The sequence below is a fragment of the Ovis canadensis genome, chromosome 6, assembly GCF_042477335.2.
Source record: "Ovis canadensis isolate MfBH-ARS-UI-01 breed Bighorn chromosome 6, ARS-UI_OviCan_v2, whole genome shotgun sequence".
Taxonomy (NCBI): Eukaryota; Metazoa; Chordata; class Mammalia; order Artiodactyla; family Bovidae; genus Ovis; species Ovis canadensis.
The window spans coordinates 100,315,021-100,333,898 of NC_091250.1; the positions used below are offsets into that span (position 1 = coordinate 100,315,021).

Sequence of the window (18,878 nt, forward strand, 5' to 3'; positions counted from 1 at the left end):
GGGAAGCCCATGACTAACCTAGACTGCATATTAAAAAGCAGAGACATTGCTTTGCCAACAAATGTCAGTCTAGTCAAGGCTATGGTTTTTCCAGTAGTCATGTATAGTTGTGAGAGTTGGACTATAAAGAAAGCTGAGCATTGAAGAATTGATTCTTTTGAAATGTGGTGTTGGAGAAGACTCTTGAGAGTCTCTTGGACTGCAAGGAAATCCAACCCATCCATCCTAAAGGAAAACAGTCCTGAATATTCATTGGAAGGACTGATTGAAGCTGAAGCTCCAATACTTTGGCCACTTGTAAAGAAGTGACTCACTGGAAAAGAGATACTGGGAAAGATTCAAGGCAGGAGGAGAAGGGGATGAGAAGATGAGATGGTTGGATGCCATCACCGACTCAATGGACATGAGTTTGAGCAAGCTCTGGGAGTTGGTGATGGACAGTGAGGGCTGGCGTGCTGCAGTCCATGCGGTTGTAAAGAGTTGGACACGACTGAGTGACTGAAATGAACTATGTCAATCTCATTATATTAAATGAAATAACGTATAGAAAGTGTTCAGCATTGTTTTTGCATGCTCAAAACAATATAATAATTTTTATTATCATTGGTTATTTAGGTAAACTGATTCTTTGATAAAATTCATGTTATTTTTTTCTTTAAACATATAGGCCCAAATTAGAAATCATTAATGGAAACTTTCCTTTTAAAGTGTTGACCTTGTCTTTGAACTTACCTTACATGCATCTACTTTTCCTTCCATGAATCCGGCACACAACATTCCTGAAGTTATCATGCCATCATATACATCCTTTCTGTTACACACCTCAGGGCTTATGGTTTCTACCCTGGCTTGCCGTAGTTTATTTTGTGTTGGTCCTATTACACAAACAAATGAAAAAACAAAAAACATGTTCTTTGAACACGGCTATATTTAAGACTCAGAAGACACATGAATTGTATATTCTTAGGAGTAAAAGCATTAGATTTTTCATTATTAATGATTGCCTAATTTTATTTTCTGTGGTATAAATGTCTACATGCAAGGAAACAGTACACATATATGTGGCGTTGGTGGTTTAGTTGCTGTCATGTCCAACTCTTGCATTTGTGGACCTTCAAAAGTTCTTTGAACTCTCAAAACTACACACAATATTGTATGTATATGACTTTTTTCATGATTTTCCACATAAGGAAGCTGAGGCTCAGAGAAGTTCATTGATTTTCCAAAATCTACTCAAGTATAAACCAGGATACAAACTGCACAGGTCTGTTTGCCCTGCTCTATGCTATACAGTGTTATTTCAGAATGTCTCAAAGCATGAGAAACAAAGCAAATGCCGAAGATATATCAACAATATGACACCAGCAGAGAAGAAGGCCAGTGGTTAGGAGGAAAAAATACTGCACAAGTTAGTCTTAAAACATTCACAAACCACTTTTATATTTATGACCATAGTATATCCTCATTAAAATTAGGAAGAATTTTAACAACAGAAAAAGCATATGAAGTATACACTAGCCAGGAGTGTTTACATCTGGCGAATATACAACTTGTAGTGATTTACTTCCCTGTACTCCCATAGCATTTTGTTCCTTCTTAGTGTAACCAGAACAGTCTGTTCATCTTATCCATGTTATAGAACTCTCCTCTTCCCCACGACTGCTCCAAATAATTGTGAACTCCTCAAGGATGGGTATATGATTCCTTTCAGTTTTTTCACTTTAACACATAGCACCTTGTTCTTCTCAGAGCCATACTTTCCTTCTCCATGGAATCTTCCTGACCCAGGGATTGAATCTGGGTCTACTGCACTGCAGGCAGATTCTTGACCATCTGAGCCACCAGGGAATCCCATACACATTAGAAGCATGAACATTTTAATGAAAAGTCTAAAGAAGTACCTCCTAGATGGCACATTAGATCCCAAGATAAATTTGTACTAAGTAAATTACATTGAACAACTCACCATCATCTACAATGGATCCAAATCCTGTGACAAATACACCTGTTTTAGGTCGCAACTTTAAGGATGAATCTGGGAGGCAAACTCTCTGAACTACATTTGAAAACTCAACTCGGGTAGCAAGCTGAGCCAAAGCAATGTCATTTTCATTCGTTTCTTTACGGTAATTTTCATGAATGATAATTTTCCTCAAACTTCGTTTCACTGTGGGTGGTGTTATAGTTATACCAAAAGTAACGATCCATCTATTTGGGTCTTTATTTCTGCATAAAAATAAAGAATAATATTAGTGATACTTAACTGTATCCTTTAAAAACAATTGAGACAGTATTCTTCACAACTATTGGAATTATGTCCCTGAAAAATTCCTATAGCGAGAGAATTTGCAATTGGTGGCCTTATGTAAAAAAAAAGAGGTTAAAATACTGATGATACAAGTGAGAGTAGGAAAGCTCTTAAAATATTTCACAAGCTCTAAAATTTAAAAGAATACAATAGCTAAGTGGAATTCCATGCTGCAGTTGGAATAATAATAATGGGTAGTATACAGTTAGTTTATAACTTTTTAATTCTACCATTTTAATTAAACATTTTAATGTTAAATTAAATTAACAGTTTTGTTCATTAGGAACTCTTCAAATTTTATTTTTTCTCTAATTTCAATGAAGTATATAGAAATCAATTTTGACCTGTTTTGGACATTATCACCCTAAGAGGTATTTCCTTCTGTATGAGACAGTCTCTCCATTCTTATTTTATGATTTAACCTGTTGACTCTTGTTTTTGTCTTACCTTGATCTTTGAGACAAAGTGTAATTTGTCTTCTTCACAAACCCTCATGTGTATACAGGATTATTTCTCCACCCAGTGCCCATACCCTGCCCCAATACTCAAGGGCTAAAAGCAGCCTTAACTCATTGTGCTGTTAGGGCTCCCACTACCCTTTCATCTGCCCTGGTCAGTCCCCCTTACTGTTAAGGCTTTCCCTTAACACAGATGCTTTTCTCTACTATGAGATTACATTACAAGCAAATTTCGCATCCTTCTATCATCTCTTTACTCCCTGTTCTACCCTAAACCTCAGTTTCCTCTTTGTCTAACCAGCCCTTTCAAGAATGACAAAAATATGTAGAAACTTGAATCCTCTATGTACAGGAAAATTATGTAAAAGGAAATTACACATAAGAGAATTCAAAAAGGGAATTTCCCTGTTCATGCAGGATTACTGTGTTGGTGAATCATAAAGTTTTAACCGTAATGCAAAACCTGAAAGATCAGTGGTTTGCAAAGTACTCTGTACTGCCCCAGAGATGAGCAGGCAGAGCCTAGGGGCCACGGAATTGGGGTATGCAGGGGTCTCCTCTCTCAGCTGCTCTACTTATTTACACTTTAAAGGAAGGTTTAATTCAAAGCAGAAATCTTATGGATGAAGCATTCATCTGAAAACTAGAATTCTGGAAGCTACAAAGACTTATGTTACTTCAGTCCTTAAGGATCTTGTAAACCAACTAAAGTAGACAGAACAGAAATACCTTCATACAGGCATGAAAAACCAGAAAGGGAGACTCAAGTAATAGGCACAGTTCAGCATGCTCTACAGATAAGAACACTGAGATTCAGAAATTAAATGACTTGGCCAGGTACATGATATATTCAGCTGGTTAGTGTCAGAGACAGATGGCCCAGGTCCCGTGATATCCTGTCAATAACTTTTCCCTATATACACTTGTGTCACAAAGACTGGGATCATTTTTCATGGGCATAAAGGTACTAACATTTGTCTTAAATATGATTTTTAAAATATAGTATTTCTTTAGGAAAAAAACGTAAAAATTTTTAAAAGTATTTGGATAATTGTGATATTGTCTTCAAAGTACCTTTATTTTTCCTTCACAATAGTGCACTTCATTATGCAATTATATGAAATTATATCACATGCAAAATTGATCCCTTCCTCTCTGGGATCATTATCATTTCAAACTCTTTATTATTATTGGCATAAAATATACTATCACATTTCTCATATTAAAAAAAAATTCCTCCTTAGAATCCACAGCCACCATGGACTATCAAATTTCTCTGCTCCCTTTCATTTAAAAACTCCTTGAAAGTGGGGTCTAAACTCACTACATCCAATCCTTAACTTTCTTTTCTCTCTTGAATTCATTCTCACCCCTATCACATCTTCACAATTTCTTTTATCAAGATCACCAGTTATCTCTGTTTTATCAAACTCAGTGGCCAGTCCCTTTATATGTCTGCCCACACAGAAATGGCAGTGGACCTGCTAGAACATGTATCTCAGTCTATATAGCTTATATTCTTCACTAAATAGTTAAAGGCTTTACATTCTGAGCTTATTTCTTTTTAATTTATGTAAGCAAATATCAGTTATAAATTTTTTAAATGTATGAAGAATGGAGGACTACATGAGCATGAAAAAAATCATAAAGCCTTGAAAAATTAGTGAGACCCAAGTTTACCTAAGCATGATGATATTACTGAGGTTGTAAATACGTACGTGTGCATCCTTTTTCTCTTTTTTCATGAGACAGTGACAATCACCTTAAATCCATTAAGTCATTCTCACTACACATCTACTCCACAAATAAAGGTGTAGGCATCTTAGAACAATTTGGGTGTTACCCTTAGAAGGATGATCAAGCACCACCTAGACTCACCAAGGATAGTTTCTTCTGAAAGGGTGTGTGAACAGTGTCGTTGGCCAGGACATTTTTCAGAACTTTTGTTTTCTGAGGGTTTAAAAGGAAAAACTCTCTGTACCCTGATGTTGAAACCTCAGGGAAAGAAGATAGTGTGTCCCTGATCTTGGGCAATAGTGTGCCTGTGCGTGTCTGTGTATGTGAAGTGATATAGCTGAGTGTTAAGGGTTACAACTGTGAAGCCCAACAGAGAGCTCTTTTCAGGTTTATATAACCCATCTTCCACACCGTGAGGGCAGTGATATAGGTTGGTAGATCTCTCCCACCATCCACACACCTCTCTAGTCCAGAAAAGCCCACATGAAATGAAGTGAAAGTGGCTAAGTCATGTCTGACTCTTTGTGACCCCATGGACTATACAGTCCATGGAATTTTCCAGGCCAGAATACTGGAGTGGATAGCCTTTCCATTCTCCAGTGGATCTTCCCAACTCAGGGATTGAACGCAGGTCTCCTGCATTGCAGGTGGATTCTTTACCAGCCCACATGGTTCTTGGATAATTGGAAGCTGTTGTTTTTTAGTTGCTTCAGTCGTGTCCAACTCCGTGCAACCCCATAGATGGCAGCCCACTGGGCTCCTCCGTCCCTGGGATTCTCCAGGCAAGAATACTGGAGTTGGCTGCCATTTCCTTCTCCAGAATTGGAAGGGAGACCTTCAAAAATGATACTTTTGATTTTTTTTTCCTATAAGTGGTGGTGGATGTTGATAGTTGGAGGATAGATGAAATAATTTTTTAAAAGTGAAAGTGGCTGTATTTTCCTTAAATATGCAGAAGAGTTTAAATTTGTACATGTATAATAGTCTTTAAAATAATTTATGATGTAGTAGATAAAGATCGCATAGTTTCATGATGCTACATACAAGGAAACAGATGGTATGAGCCACAAGAATGGCTCATTGGTTTGGTTTTCACCAAACCAAACATGATATATATTGAGAGAAGGGTGAGGGGATGAGTTCAATTGGGGCATGGAGCAGCCATAATGCATTTAGGGGATGGCGTGCATCCAGAGTGGAGTAGAGGATAATTTGGTGAGATTAAACTCTTCCCAGGCACTAAATTGATGGTAATTAATAACTGAGTAAGCAAGACTCACAAGAGCTCTAATAAACTTACCTGCGGAAGCAGTGAGCTGCCGTGAGCAGCCATGTGTTACTGATGAGGCTGGCTCCACACTGATGGCCAGCTCCTATGAGCTGGAGGCTGGCCTGCCATGGCCACTCCCCTTCCAGAGCTGCTTCACTTCCTTGGACAATTCTTTCAGTAGATGCAAATGCTGGTAATGGCATGTATGAAGGTGTCATCCTTATTCCACAGCCTGTCACAGAAACAAGTGTTACCTTGCTTTCATGAAAACGAGGGGGAAAAAGCACATCTTGATTTGCATTGGGTGCAGATGCTTAGAGGGTCCATTGAACCTGTTGCTCTTTAACCCATTTCTAGCACTCAGTCTCTGGGGTTATTCTCTAGGGGTGCTACTATTCCCAGAGGGGTTCAAAAGAAATATTTACCAACATTTCAAGGCATCCAAACCAGAATGAACTTCTGCTTCTGTACAGAGCATATACAGATGAATAAATAGATAAGTAGATAGATAATTTAAGAGCATAAAAATGTGTAGATCCTCTGCTGAGAGGTTTCAATACATGTGTAGCAAAACACTTTTTAAATGAGAAAACTCAGCCCAGGAAAAAGAACATAAATTACTGAAGGTAACACAGCTGGCAAGAGACAGAGTTGGATATTGGAAGGATTCAGTTCAGTTCGGTTCAGTCGCTCAGTCATTTCCGACTCTTTGTGACCCCATGAATCACAGCACACCAGGCCTCCTTGTTCATCACCATCTCCCAGAGTTCACTCAGACTCATGTCCATCGAGTCCGTGATGCCATCCAGCCATCTCATCCTCTGTCGTCCCCTTCTCCTCCTGCCCCCAATCCCTCCCAGCATCAGTCTTTTCCAATGAGTCAACTCTTTGCATGAGGTGGCCAAAATACTGGAGTTTAAGCTTTAGCGTCATTCCTTCCAAAGAAATCCCAGGGCTGATCTCCTTCAGAATGGACTGGTTGGATCTCCTTGCAGTCCAAAGGCCTCTCAAGAGTCTTCTCCAACACCACAGTTCAAACGCATCAATTCTTCGGCGCTCAGCCTTTTTCACAGTCCAACTCTCACATCCATAAATGACCACAGGAAAAACCATAGCCTTGACTAGATGGACCTTAGTCGGCAAAGTAATGTCTCTGCTTTTGAATATACTATCTAGGTTGGTCATAACTTTTCTTCCAAGGAGTAAGCGTCTTTTAATTTCATGGCTACAGTCACCATCAGCAGTGATTTTGGTGCCCCAAAAAATAAAGTCTGACACTGTTTCCACTGTTTCCCCATCTATTTGCCATGAAGTGATGGGACCAGATGCCATGATCTTCGTTTTCTGAATGTTGAGCTTTAAGCTAACTTTTTTACTCTCCTCTTTCGCTTTCATCAAGAGGCTTTTTAGCTCTTCTTCACTTTCTGCCATAAGGATGGTGTCATCTGCGTATCTGAGGTTATTGATATTTCTCCTGGCAATCTTGATTCCAGCTTGTGTTTCTTTCAGCACAGCATTTCTCATGATGTACTCTGCATATAAGTTAAATAAGCAGGGTGACAATATACAGCCTTGACATACTCCTTTTCCTATTTGGAACCAGTCTGTTGTCCCATGTCCAGTTCTAACTGTTGCTTCCTGACCTGCACACAGATTTCTCAAGAGGCAGGTTAGGTGGTCTAGAAGGATCTATGTTGAAATTTATATCCTTACTACTGAGACTGAATGTCAGCCATGATTCTGCCTTGACATAAATCTGTACATTGTCTTTGAAAAGCCCTGAATTTTAACCATCTTAAATATTAATGACTATCTTTTCTAAAATTTAAAAAGACTATTTTTAAAAACATATTCTGATTCCCTGATAACAAATTCTCAGTTGATTAGACTTCAACCCTAAATAATACCTGAAAGTGCATTAGTATACTTTATTAATGTGCCTTCTAATTATCAATGTTTATATTTTTATTAACAATGTACTTTTTAAAAAAGAGGTTTTATTCAGAAACAGATTTAAAAAATAGTTATGAAATCATATGTATAAATTTATCATAATTCTGTCATGTAGAGTTTCTCCATTACTATGGTGCCACATCAGTAGAGTCTAATGCCTCCTCTCCCAATTTCCTCTAAAAATAAATGTGAAGGTAATAATAATAAAAATAATATCTACTAGTTATGATCTAGACCCTGTACATAGTGTTACATATACTTGCCCTAATTTTAATAACTCTGTTATTATCTCTCTGTTATTAGATGTTATTATCCCAAGACTGAAGATGAAAAATTTGAGCTTATGGTATTACTCAAAGGCAAAAGGAACAAAATTATCAAAAATTAAGGAAAGATAAGAAAAAAATATATATACATTTTGGAGGTAATTTTCAGTAACTGCAGTATTCAGTGGGTTGGTTTAAAGAACAACTTCTTGGACTGCCCAACCTATTTCTTTGAACCAGAACTGTGTGGAGAACCCTAACAATTCTGACAAAGCCACTGATATTGTGATTTGCCACACCAGAAATAAAGGTATAGTTCACCAGTCCCTTGCCAAACGGAAGCTATAGTTGGAAACTTCCAGTCGTGACCCATCAACTCTTTTCTCTGTGTATGCATTCAGAAGCCACCATGCCTGCACACCATCTTATCTAGGAACACAGGAAAGATGAAAGGTTCTATGAAAATGTGGCTATTTCATGCAATGGTCTGAATGTGTACTCCCCAGATTTATAGTTGAAATCCCTAACCCTTAAAGGTGGTAGTATTAGTAGGTACAGCCTTCCAGAGGTGCTTAAGTCATGAGTGGAGCTCTCATGAATGGATCAGTACCTTGTAAAATAGTCTGCCGAGGAACCCCTAGCCCCTTCCACCACTTGACTGTACAGCAAGAATCTATGAGTAGGAAGTGGGCCCTCACCTCACAACAATCTCGGACTTCTAGCCTCCAGAACTATTAGCAATATATTTCTGCTGTTTATACACTACCCAGTCTATGGTAGGTATTTTTTATAGCACTGTGACTGGACTTATGAAACGCAATTTAAACAGAGAATGACAGAAAGCACTGGCACCAGTGAATGCTGGAACTGGTGGTGCCCTAAAGTGGGCGGTCGATGTCGTTTTCATATACTCTGTTTTTAAAATCCAAATTTAATCCTAGATCTAACTGTATGGCATGGTTAAGATCCTCAAAATAAGATGATATATAAACTTAGAAGACAGACATATCACTGAAAATTGTCCTCAGAAATTTTCAGAACTTGCGCTGGGTATCAGCAAAGATATTCACGAAAACATGACCTTAATAAAACAAAGATAGCCAAACATAAGGGGAAAATATACTCTGATAAGAGCACACACAACAAAAGATTTGTATGTCAATCAAGAAAATTCAAGAAATCACAGAAATGTCATAACAGATAATAAATCCACATAGGAGAAGAGAAAATGTGACGCCAGACAACTGAGGTAAGAGGTTGTCAGGAGTATAGATCTGATGAGATCTTTCATAATGCACTGAAACTGAACTGGAACTAGAAATAATGATTGTCATAGAGTTCAGTAAATGGACATTCAGATAAAAAATTATTTGTGTTCCTGAGGAAGAAAAAAAAACCAAACCAATCAAAACAGAGTCAATTATCAAATTTATAAAGGAAGAATATTTTTCCAGGATGAGAAAAAACAGTGTTCAAGTTGAAAATCTCATAGTGTCCCAGACAAGGTTCAGTGTCAAATACACATCTAGATCTCTTGACAAAAAAAAAAAAAATGTTATAGGATAAAGATTTCCTACCTTCTTCCAGGAACTAAAAAGATAACTTAAAAGAATAAAAATCACACCAGCCTTAGACTTCTGCTCTATAACAATACACTAGAAGAAGGTGGAATTATATGCACATAGTTATTTGAGAAAATTTATGATCCAAGAATCCTATAAAACATTAAGATAAAGGCAATGGAAAGAGATTCTGATATATGCAACTTCTCAAAAATACACCATCTATGTAGTTGTCTTAACCGAAAAATAACTTAAAGATACAGTGTAACAAGCAAAAAGGTGAATTTAAATCAAGACTCAAGAAAGCGAAATAGTAAATGTATAACAAGAAACTTTGATCCTGAAGCTAAGTTCTGACAATTTGGCCACCTGACATGAAGAGCTGACTCGATGGAAAAGACCCTGATGCTGGGAAAGATTGAAGGCAAAAGGAGAAGAGAGCATCAGAGGATGAAATGGTTAGATAGCATCACTGACTCAATAGACACGAATCTGAGCAAAGTCCCGGAGATAGTGAAGGACAAAGAAGCCTAGCATGTTTCTGTCCTTTGGGTCACAAAGAATCAGCCATGGTTTAGTGACTGAACAACGATCAAGCAAGAGACTTTAGTGATGGGTAAATGACTGTGACTGTTGGGATAAAATGGAACATATTGTTCTGAAAAAGATTAGTAATAGAGTACGTAAAGTTTGTGCTGGTGCTCAGTCATGTCTGACTCTTTGCAACCTCATGGACTGTAGCCTGCCAGCTCCTCTGTCCATGGGATTATCCAGGCAAGAATACTGGAATGGTTTGCCATTTCCTCCTCAAAGGGATCTTCCTGACCCAGGGATCGAGGCTGTATCTCCTGTGTCTCCTGCATTGGCACGTGGATTCTTTACCTCTGAGTCACCTGGGAAGTCCATGTAAAGATTAGTGATAAGTAAAATGTGAAATTGGTCTTCCCAGGTGGCTCTAGTGGTAAAGAATCCACCTGCCAATGCAGCAGACAGAGATGCAGGTTTCATCCCTGGGTAGGGAAGATTTCCTGGGGAAGGGCATGGTAACACACTCCAGTATTCTTGTCTGGAGAATCCCATGGACAGAGGAACCTGGCGGTCTATGGGCCATAGGGTCACAAAGAGTTGAACACGACCAATGGAACTTAGCACGCATGCATGCAAGATGTTAGAAATATAGCTATATATGTTATGTATGTAATATCAAGAATACTGTGTAATTTTTTTTTACCACATTCTGTAAGTCAAAACACTAAAAATTATATTTGGCATAAATGTATAAATTTAAATGTCTTAAAATGTCAACAGTAATAAAGCATAATAAAAAGATTAAGTGGTTTACAACAGAAAAAAAAACCGCTTGGTATTACTGTTATGATCATTTTCAAATACAGGTAACAAATAATTATACATTGTATGTTCAAAACTAATACAATGTTATATCAATTATACCTCATAAAAGAATGTGGTAAATTCTACTTGTAACTTTCTGGGCTTTTATTAATTATCTTTGCTATGAAATAGACAGTTAATCACGGGCTTTGGAACTTACGGCTGTTGAGAAGATTCCTCATCTTTTTGTTGTTGATAGCTGGAATAAACAAAACGTGAATTAGTTGGTGGAAGTGTATGTTCCTATTTTCATGTGATTTTGTTCAAATGGTTACTATAAAATGCTTACTGCCCAAAGAATCCATTTAAGATATTTTTGTAACCAAGAAATATATAAATAACCCTCTACTCTGATTTGGTTCAAAATGTATAATTTTACCCCAAAAAGGTAACATTTTGTTTTCTGATTTTCGCTAAGAAACCAAAAAAAACGGAAGTTAGGAAATGAGGAAAGAATGATTAGGATAAATGTCCATGATTGATTTCTGTGGGAGTTCTGATAAAACTAAGGGAAATGACCTCTATTCCCATCACAACTGGTGTTCACTGTAGCAGCTGGACTGGCCTATGTGTGTTAGGTATATGGCTGGAAGCCAGGTTGATAGGCATCCCAGGTCCTTCACAGGCCAATTCCCAGGCCTTTGACTACAAAGGGTGGGAACTTGGTCCTTGCAGGCTGATGGCTTCTCTCACTGAGGATGACTCTCACAGTGAATACGGTGGAAGTCAGCAGGTACTGGAGGCATGAAGGTCTCTTGTATACAGCCAGCCCCCCTATTTCTCCCTCCACTTTATGTCTCCCTTCTGTGACACCTTTTCCCCTTCAAATTTATCTTAGTCTTCCTTTATAGTCGGTTTCATTTGATTGGGGTGGTTTGGTATTTGTTTTATTTGTTAGAAAGTAGGAAAGTATATCATATTTTCTGCAAGAATACTGACTTTCCCCTAAGAGGAATGTGAGCCCCAAATCCTATTAGAAGTCTCCTGGACATTTTACTTCTCTTTATTTAATGTGAGCTTTGTATGTAGCAGAAGAAAATGTATGTGGTAGAAGTTTGGTTATCAAGGATGGTCATAGAATATCATTTAATACAATCAATTAAAACAACCTTTATAATAAAAAGTCAGTATACATAACCAGGAAGGCTGAAAAATGATTTTTAAAATTGTAAAATAAGAAACTCTACAATTTTAATTTATGGTGGATATTTTACTTTAGCTTATATAATCATGTGTTAGGCACAATTATATTACCAGGAATTGAGATTTAGTTTGAGATTGCCATTTACAGAGTGCTGGAAAATGCCATGTTTTTCCTTGGAATATAATTGAATTTAAAATAAAGGTGGGTACCATATTCTTCATCATTTCTAATTACTCTATGAAGAAGCTATCACTATTGTGCATGGGGATTCTATCAAAATGTATTTAAAGGATTTTCCTGGTTTTCTACCAACAGAGAAATTCGACAGTCTGTTTTTTAAATTCATAATTGTTGGGAGGGGAAAAGATTCAAGATCTAAAGGACAAGCCTTATTTTTTGGTATTAAATCAGAAGCAACCACATTTGGAAATACTTAATTAGAAACAATGAACAGAGTTGGAATACCTAACGCCTGTGAGACATATGCTAGAGTTCAGGGGGAGGAATAAGAAAATAAAAAGACACAGTCCCTGATCTTGGCACTTACAGTCTTATTTGAAATACATTATTTTACTTTCTCTAATTTTGTGTTGGTACAGAAAAACAGAAATGTCTCTCAGTTTGGATTCCCACTAGCTGTGAGGCAGTTTTAGTTTTACTTTCATAACCTTTTTGAGCCCCATTTTTTTCTGCTTTGGGGGGAAGATGAAATGACAGCTTTCCTGAGTTTGTATTGTGAAGACTCTGTGAGGAGATGACTAAAATTGTTTTAAATTGAAAATAAGCTAGAGAGAATCTCTTTATGGTTCATGTTAATGTTTCTTCCAACAGGTTTCAACCTTCATAAAGATTCTGTTTCTTTGATACTATGGAAGCTAACCCCCAGAACTGGCCTCTGGGGGTCGTGATACCTGTGCTTTATTACCGTCCCCGCCGCCCCCTGCCGCCAATGCTTGCAGGTCCTGTCTGTCACCTATCCTGAGGCTAGCTTCCTTAAAATGGTGCAATTAATGCCTACCCTTTCAGGCTTTTTAAAAGATCCAACATGAAAATTCTTACACAGGGGTGAATTAAAAACCCATAGTGATGCCAAAGTTAAATATGAAAAAAAATCATAAAACTAGACTTTACCTCATAGCGAATTTTTATTTTAGTTTTAATCTACAGTGACATACATTCATCAAGGGTGAATTCTTGAAATGAGAGAATACATTGACCTGAATTCTTACGAAAAGTAAAAAAAAGGATTGTGAAGGGAAGAAACCACAAAGATGGTAAAAGGACTTACGTGTGAGTGTAAATGATGGTTTGTATATAGTTAAAGGCATCGGTTCTCTCTTCAGACTTTGATATAGAATCCTTTCAATTTTTTTCCTGACTTGCTCAGTACTATCAGTAGATGGGAATCGAAACACAAGCACCATAAGAATGTTCATACCATTTTGATCTGGACTAAAGAGGAAAAAGCAGATAGAGGTAATCATAATAAAGTCAGTTCTCTAACCAGGAACTAGTTTTACACACTAGATTCACACTAGATTTAAACTAGATTCACACTAGATTTAAAGAAACATAGTGAGTGGAATGTGTGCATATCAGATTTTTAAATGATCTCTAGGAATACCAGCTAAAATAAATAGCTGGAAAAAACATTATTCTTGCCTCTAACTTAGCTCACCATCTAGCTATGAGATAATTTTAGTTTCATAACTTTTTTGAACTTCAAAAAGAGGAGGTTGTGGGAGGAGGAGAGGTTCATGAAATCATGCTCTACACATGCACTTAAGTGACTTGCTTTTTAAGGGATTCTGAACCAAGTTGTAACCAAGGTCATTATTCCTCTGTTGTGGTGTGGAAAAGACAAAGCTTTGCATTCACCAAACCCTTCTGCTAAGCTTTGCCTTCTAAGCAAGAGCTAAATTTCATTTCCTAGCCTTCCTTGCAGTTTATTGAAACTCTCTAGTGAATCCTGGACAGTGAAATGTGGGAAGAAATGATGTACCCTGCTCCCAGACCTGGCCCTCCTGTACCATCCTCCATGCGTTCACTCTTCCCTTATTTGCCAACCAGAGATTCAGTGAGCAAGTCCATTCTACAATCCCAATCATTCCTACATCCACTTATGCCACTTCTGTTTGGACTGTACTGTGGAAATTAAATAGATCTTTATTGTGTTAAGCCATTGGTGTTTAGGGGCTTAGTAGTCAGTTAATATGAGTTTGAAACATGGGTGATTAAAAAAAGAAATTATAAAAGGAGATCATTTGATAAGTTCAAATATAAAAATTTACAATAATGTGTAGAGGTCTAGAAGCCCTCTAGTTATATTTTGAGAACAAATTTAATTGGAAATATATAAAAAATTAGGAAGAAAGGAGAGTAGAAAGGGGAAAGGGGATAGAAAAGACATGGGCTCCTGACCATATGTATATTTACCATCAAGAAGTGAAGTAAATAAGTATTACAAGTATATATGTGTATTTACATATATATATGTATATGCATGTTATCACATGTGTATATATCAACATATATATAGATATATATGTTGTTTAGCTACTAAGTTGTGTCTGACTCTTTGCAATCCCATGGTCTGTAGCCTGCCAGGCTCCTCTGTTCATGGGATTTTCCAGGCAAGAATACTAGAGTAGGTTGCCATTTCCTTCTTCAGGGGATCTTCCCAACTCAGGGATCAAATCTGAGTGTCCTGCCTTGCAAGTGGATTCTTTATCACTGCACCACCTCTGAAGCTCGTGTGTATAAATATGTATGTGTGTAAACTGATTGATATCCACAATAAAATTTTTAAAATTTCATCAATTTTTATCAAAATTGATAGAAAACAAGATATATTATTTCACTAAATGCCAAGCCTTTTGGATATTCTATTAAAATATATTCAGGATAAATTTCAGTAACTTAGTCTCTGATAATGCATACCTTCAATTTATGTATGTTGCCTTTTATCAGAACAAAGAGTGAAAAGGCATTAGAAATAAAATAATGCAGGAGCATCCAAGGAAAAACCTTATTGAAGAGAAAATCATAGTCTGATTTTGGGTAGGCTTAAAGTGAGGATAATCAAAAGGGGCTGGCCTTTATGTGCTAAGTCACTTCAGTGGTGTCCAACTCTTTGAGACCCTAGGACTATAGTCCATCAGGCTCCTCTGTCCATGGGATTCTCTAGGCAAGAATATCAGAGTTGAGTTGCCATGCCCTCTCCAGGGGATCTTTCCAACCCAGGGATCGAAACCATGTCTCCTGCATCTCTTTCATTGGCAGGCAGATTCTTTACCACTGCTGCCACCTGGGAAGCCCCAAGCCAAGTTTACATACCTTAATTTGATAACATGAGATTTGATAAACCGACCCTCTCCAGAATGTTGAAATATCCTAGACATCTGAATAGAAAAAAATTTAAAGTGTTAATCCTAAGAAAATGTTACTCTTCATCTTATCTAGAGACATATGGATAAGTTAAGGATGCATTTGTTCCCAGACTTCTGAACTGGCTATATGCAGTGGTAAGACTTAAACCAAGGTCTAATCCTTGTAAAACTGAACAGTCTTATCATTATAGTTTGATTCTGCTCTAACATGATGTAACAGAGTCATGTACATTGTAGAGTTGTTTTGAGGATAAAAAAAAACAATGTATACCACATGTCACACATTGCTGATATACTAAACACTATTCATAATGTTCATTTTGATTGTCAAATAATTTAAACTATTGGTGCTATTTTTCAAGGCAGCATTCACCTACCATGTATTTTCCTCATTCTCCAATATGGCATTCTAATCTCTATTGGTATCAATTTGCTTATTTCTCACATGAATATCCCTTATGAGAGCATTTGACATAATATGTATCAACATCTGTCATGTGACTCTGATACCCTCACTTGTTAATCTTCTCTTTGGCAGGTCTATATTTCATCACACTTCATACTGTCAGCATTTTATTACTTGGCTTTTCTAGTCTGAACCATTGAAGGATTTTGGATATTCTGTGAAATTATCTCCTAAAGTTACCTGATCCCCAAAAGAGTATTGAGGCACTGCCTGAAAAGATTAAAAAAAAACAAACAAACAAATACCAGAGTGAAAGTCAAAATTCAGGAATTGCAGGTCCATGTAAGTTTACGTAGGGACCAGTTCCATGGTAATCTTGCCTTCTTTGGGAAGAGGGAATATTGGTTCCCTTGCCCAATAGATTCTTCCTTCTCCTTGATTCCTCTAAATTAATAACAGTATTCGGTAGATTTTACCTCATTAAATACTGAATTTCCCTCTCCCTTCCATCTCACTGCTGTGGTCTAAAAATCAGCTCCTTCAAAACTTGCATTCAGGCTTTTGCAGTGTTCCCCTCACTGGCACCTTTATGTGATTCAACTCTGTCTTTCCTCCCCTACTTGTTACCCAATATGCCAGCAGCCAGGACGAGATCCCTAAAGCACAAGTCTGAGTATATTACACTCCTGCTTGAAACCCAGTGTCTCTTAGTATGAGCTCCACAATCTTAACCCTTCATGGGCCTTGTTGTTGTTGCTGTTTAGTCACTCAGTTGTATCTGACTCTTTGAGACCCCATGGACCGCAGCATGCCAGGCTTCTCTGTTCTTCATTATCTCCCAGAGTTTACTCAGACTCATGGCCATTGAATTGGTGATGCCATTCAACCATCTCATCCTCTGTCATCCCCTTCACCTTCTGCCTTCAATCTTTCCCAGCATCAGGGTCTTCTCTAATGAGTCAGTTCTTCACATCAGGTGGCCAAAGTATTGGAGCTTCAGCTTCAGCATCAGTCCTTCCAATTAATATTCAGGGTTAATTTTCTTTAGGATTGACTGGTTTGATCTCCTTGCAGTCCAAGGGACTCTCAAGAGTCTTCTCCAGCACTACAGTTCAAAAGTATCAATTCTTTGTCCCTCATCTATCTTTATGGTCCAACCCTTACATCTGTATATAACTACTGGAAAAACCATAGCTTTGATTATATGGACTTTTGTGAGCAAAGTGATGTATCTGCTTCTTAATACAGTGTCTAGGTTTGTTATAGCTTTTCTTCCAAGGAGCAAGCAAATTCTTGTTTTACGGATGCAGTCACCATCCACAGTGCTTTTGGGGGCCCAAGAAAATAAAGACTGTCATTGTTTCCATTTTTTCTCCATCTGATTGCCAGAAAGTTATGGGACTGCATGCCATGATCTTACTTTTTTGAATGTTGAATTTTAATCCAGCTTTCTCATTACCCTCTTTTATCCTCATCAGGAAATTCTTTAGTTCTTCTTCGCATTCTGCCATTAGAGTGGTATCATCTGCATATCATGGTCCTTTCTTAATCCTGCTCCTATTATCTTCTTTATTACCTGTTCTTTCCTAATCTTACTGTCCTGGTTCACACCTTTACAATTTTGCACACTCATTTCCCTCTTCCTTCAGTATACTTTTTTTTTTCAGGTAAGTTTCTTCAATGACAATTATGGTATTCTTCAGTGACAACTAACTTGTCTTTGACTTGCCTTCCTCAAACAAAATTAAATTCTCCTTTTCATGGTAAATAGATGGAGAAACAGTGGAAACAGTGGCAGACTTTATTTATTTTTTATTTTTTGGCTCCCAAATAGCTGCAGATGGTGACTGCAGCCATGAAATTAAAAGACTCTTACTCCTTGGAAGGAAAGTTATGGTTATGAGCAACCTAGACTGCATATTAAAAAGCAGAGATATTACTTTGCCAACAAAGGTCCATCTAGTCCAGGCTACAGTTTTTCCAGTAGTCATGTATGGATATGAGAATTGGACTATAAAGAAAGCTGAGCGCTGAAGACTTGATCCTTCTGAACTGTGGTGTTGGACAGACTCTTGAGAGTCCCTTGAACTGCAAGGAGATCCAACCAGTCCATCCTAAAAGAGATCAGTCCTGAATGTTCATTGGAAGGACTGATGTTGAAGCTGAAACTCCAATATTTTGGCCTGATGCGAAGAGCTGACTCAGTGGAAAAGACACTGATGCTGGGAAAGATTGAGGGCAGGAGAAGGGGATTACAGAAGATGAGATAGTTGGATGGCATCATCGACTCAATGGGCATGAGTTTGGGTAAACTCTTGAAGTTGGTGATGGACAGGGAGGTCTGTCATGCTGCAGTCCATGGGGTTGCAAAGAGTTGGAAGTGACTGAGTGACTGAACTGAACTGAACTGAACTGAAGCCACCCCAGCATCTTGCACATGATTCTATCATAGCAATTATCACACTGGTTTACAATTGTCTTTCCCACTCTGGACTGTATGTTTATTGTTTGACACAATGCCTGGTCCACAGTAAATGCTCAATGTATGTTAGATGGATTAAATAAATGAATGAATAAATGAGAAAATGAATGAAAGTTCAAGAATACCATAAAGGAGAGAAAATAATAACATGGCTGTTTTTGCTTTATCTGCAAATAATGTTGCCAAGGGTAAGTTAAACTCTGTGGGAATCTAAAGCAAGGCAGAAGCCAGGAGACCCCAGTAGTGACTTCTACCCCCTTCATAAGTGGTCATTCCAGGGGTTTGGAGCAGTTCTGATTTATGTCACTTATGATTCACTAAGTTTTTCAGAACACATTTCATTTTCATTTCTCAAGGAACAAGGAGAAAATGTGATGTTAAGATCTCTGCATATGTGCAGGCATGCTCACATGTCTGACTCTTTTGTGATCTTATGGATCATAGCTTCTGCTCATCTGTTCATGGATGTCCCCAGGCAAGAATACTGGAGTAAGTAACCAGTCCCTTCTTC

General features: G+C 37.7%; 1 protein-coding gene across 1 annotated transcript in view; it reads right to left on the reverse strand.

Annotated features, from left to right (window-relative positions):
* Positions 1-18,878, reverse strand: part of LOC138442981 (transmembrane protease serine 11F-like) — a 46,895-nt gene that overhangs the window by 5,909 nt on the left and 22,108 nt on the right. The window contains exons 4-9 of the mRNA XM_069595075.1: positions 15,427-15,491; positions 13,379-13,542; positions 11,107-11,145; positions 5,804-6,005; positions 1,967-2,226; positions 733-875 (exon numbers count right to left, since the gene is read on the reverse strand). Of these exons, the coding sequence (XP_069451176.1) occupies positions 733-875; positions 1,967-2,226; positions 5,804-6,005; positions 11,107-11,145; positions 13,379-13,542; positions 15,427-15,491 (873 nt within the window). The remainder of the gene's footprint in view (positions 1-732; positions 876-1,966; positions 2,227-5,803; positions 6,006-11,106; positions 11,146-13,378; positions 13,543-15,426; positions 15,492-18,878) is intronic.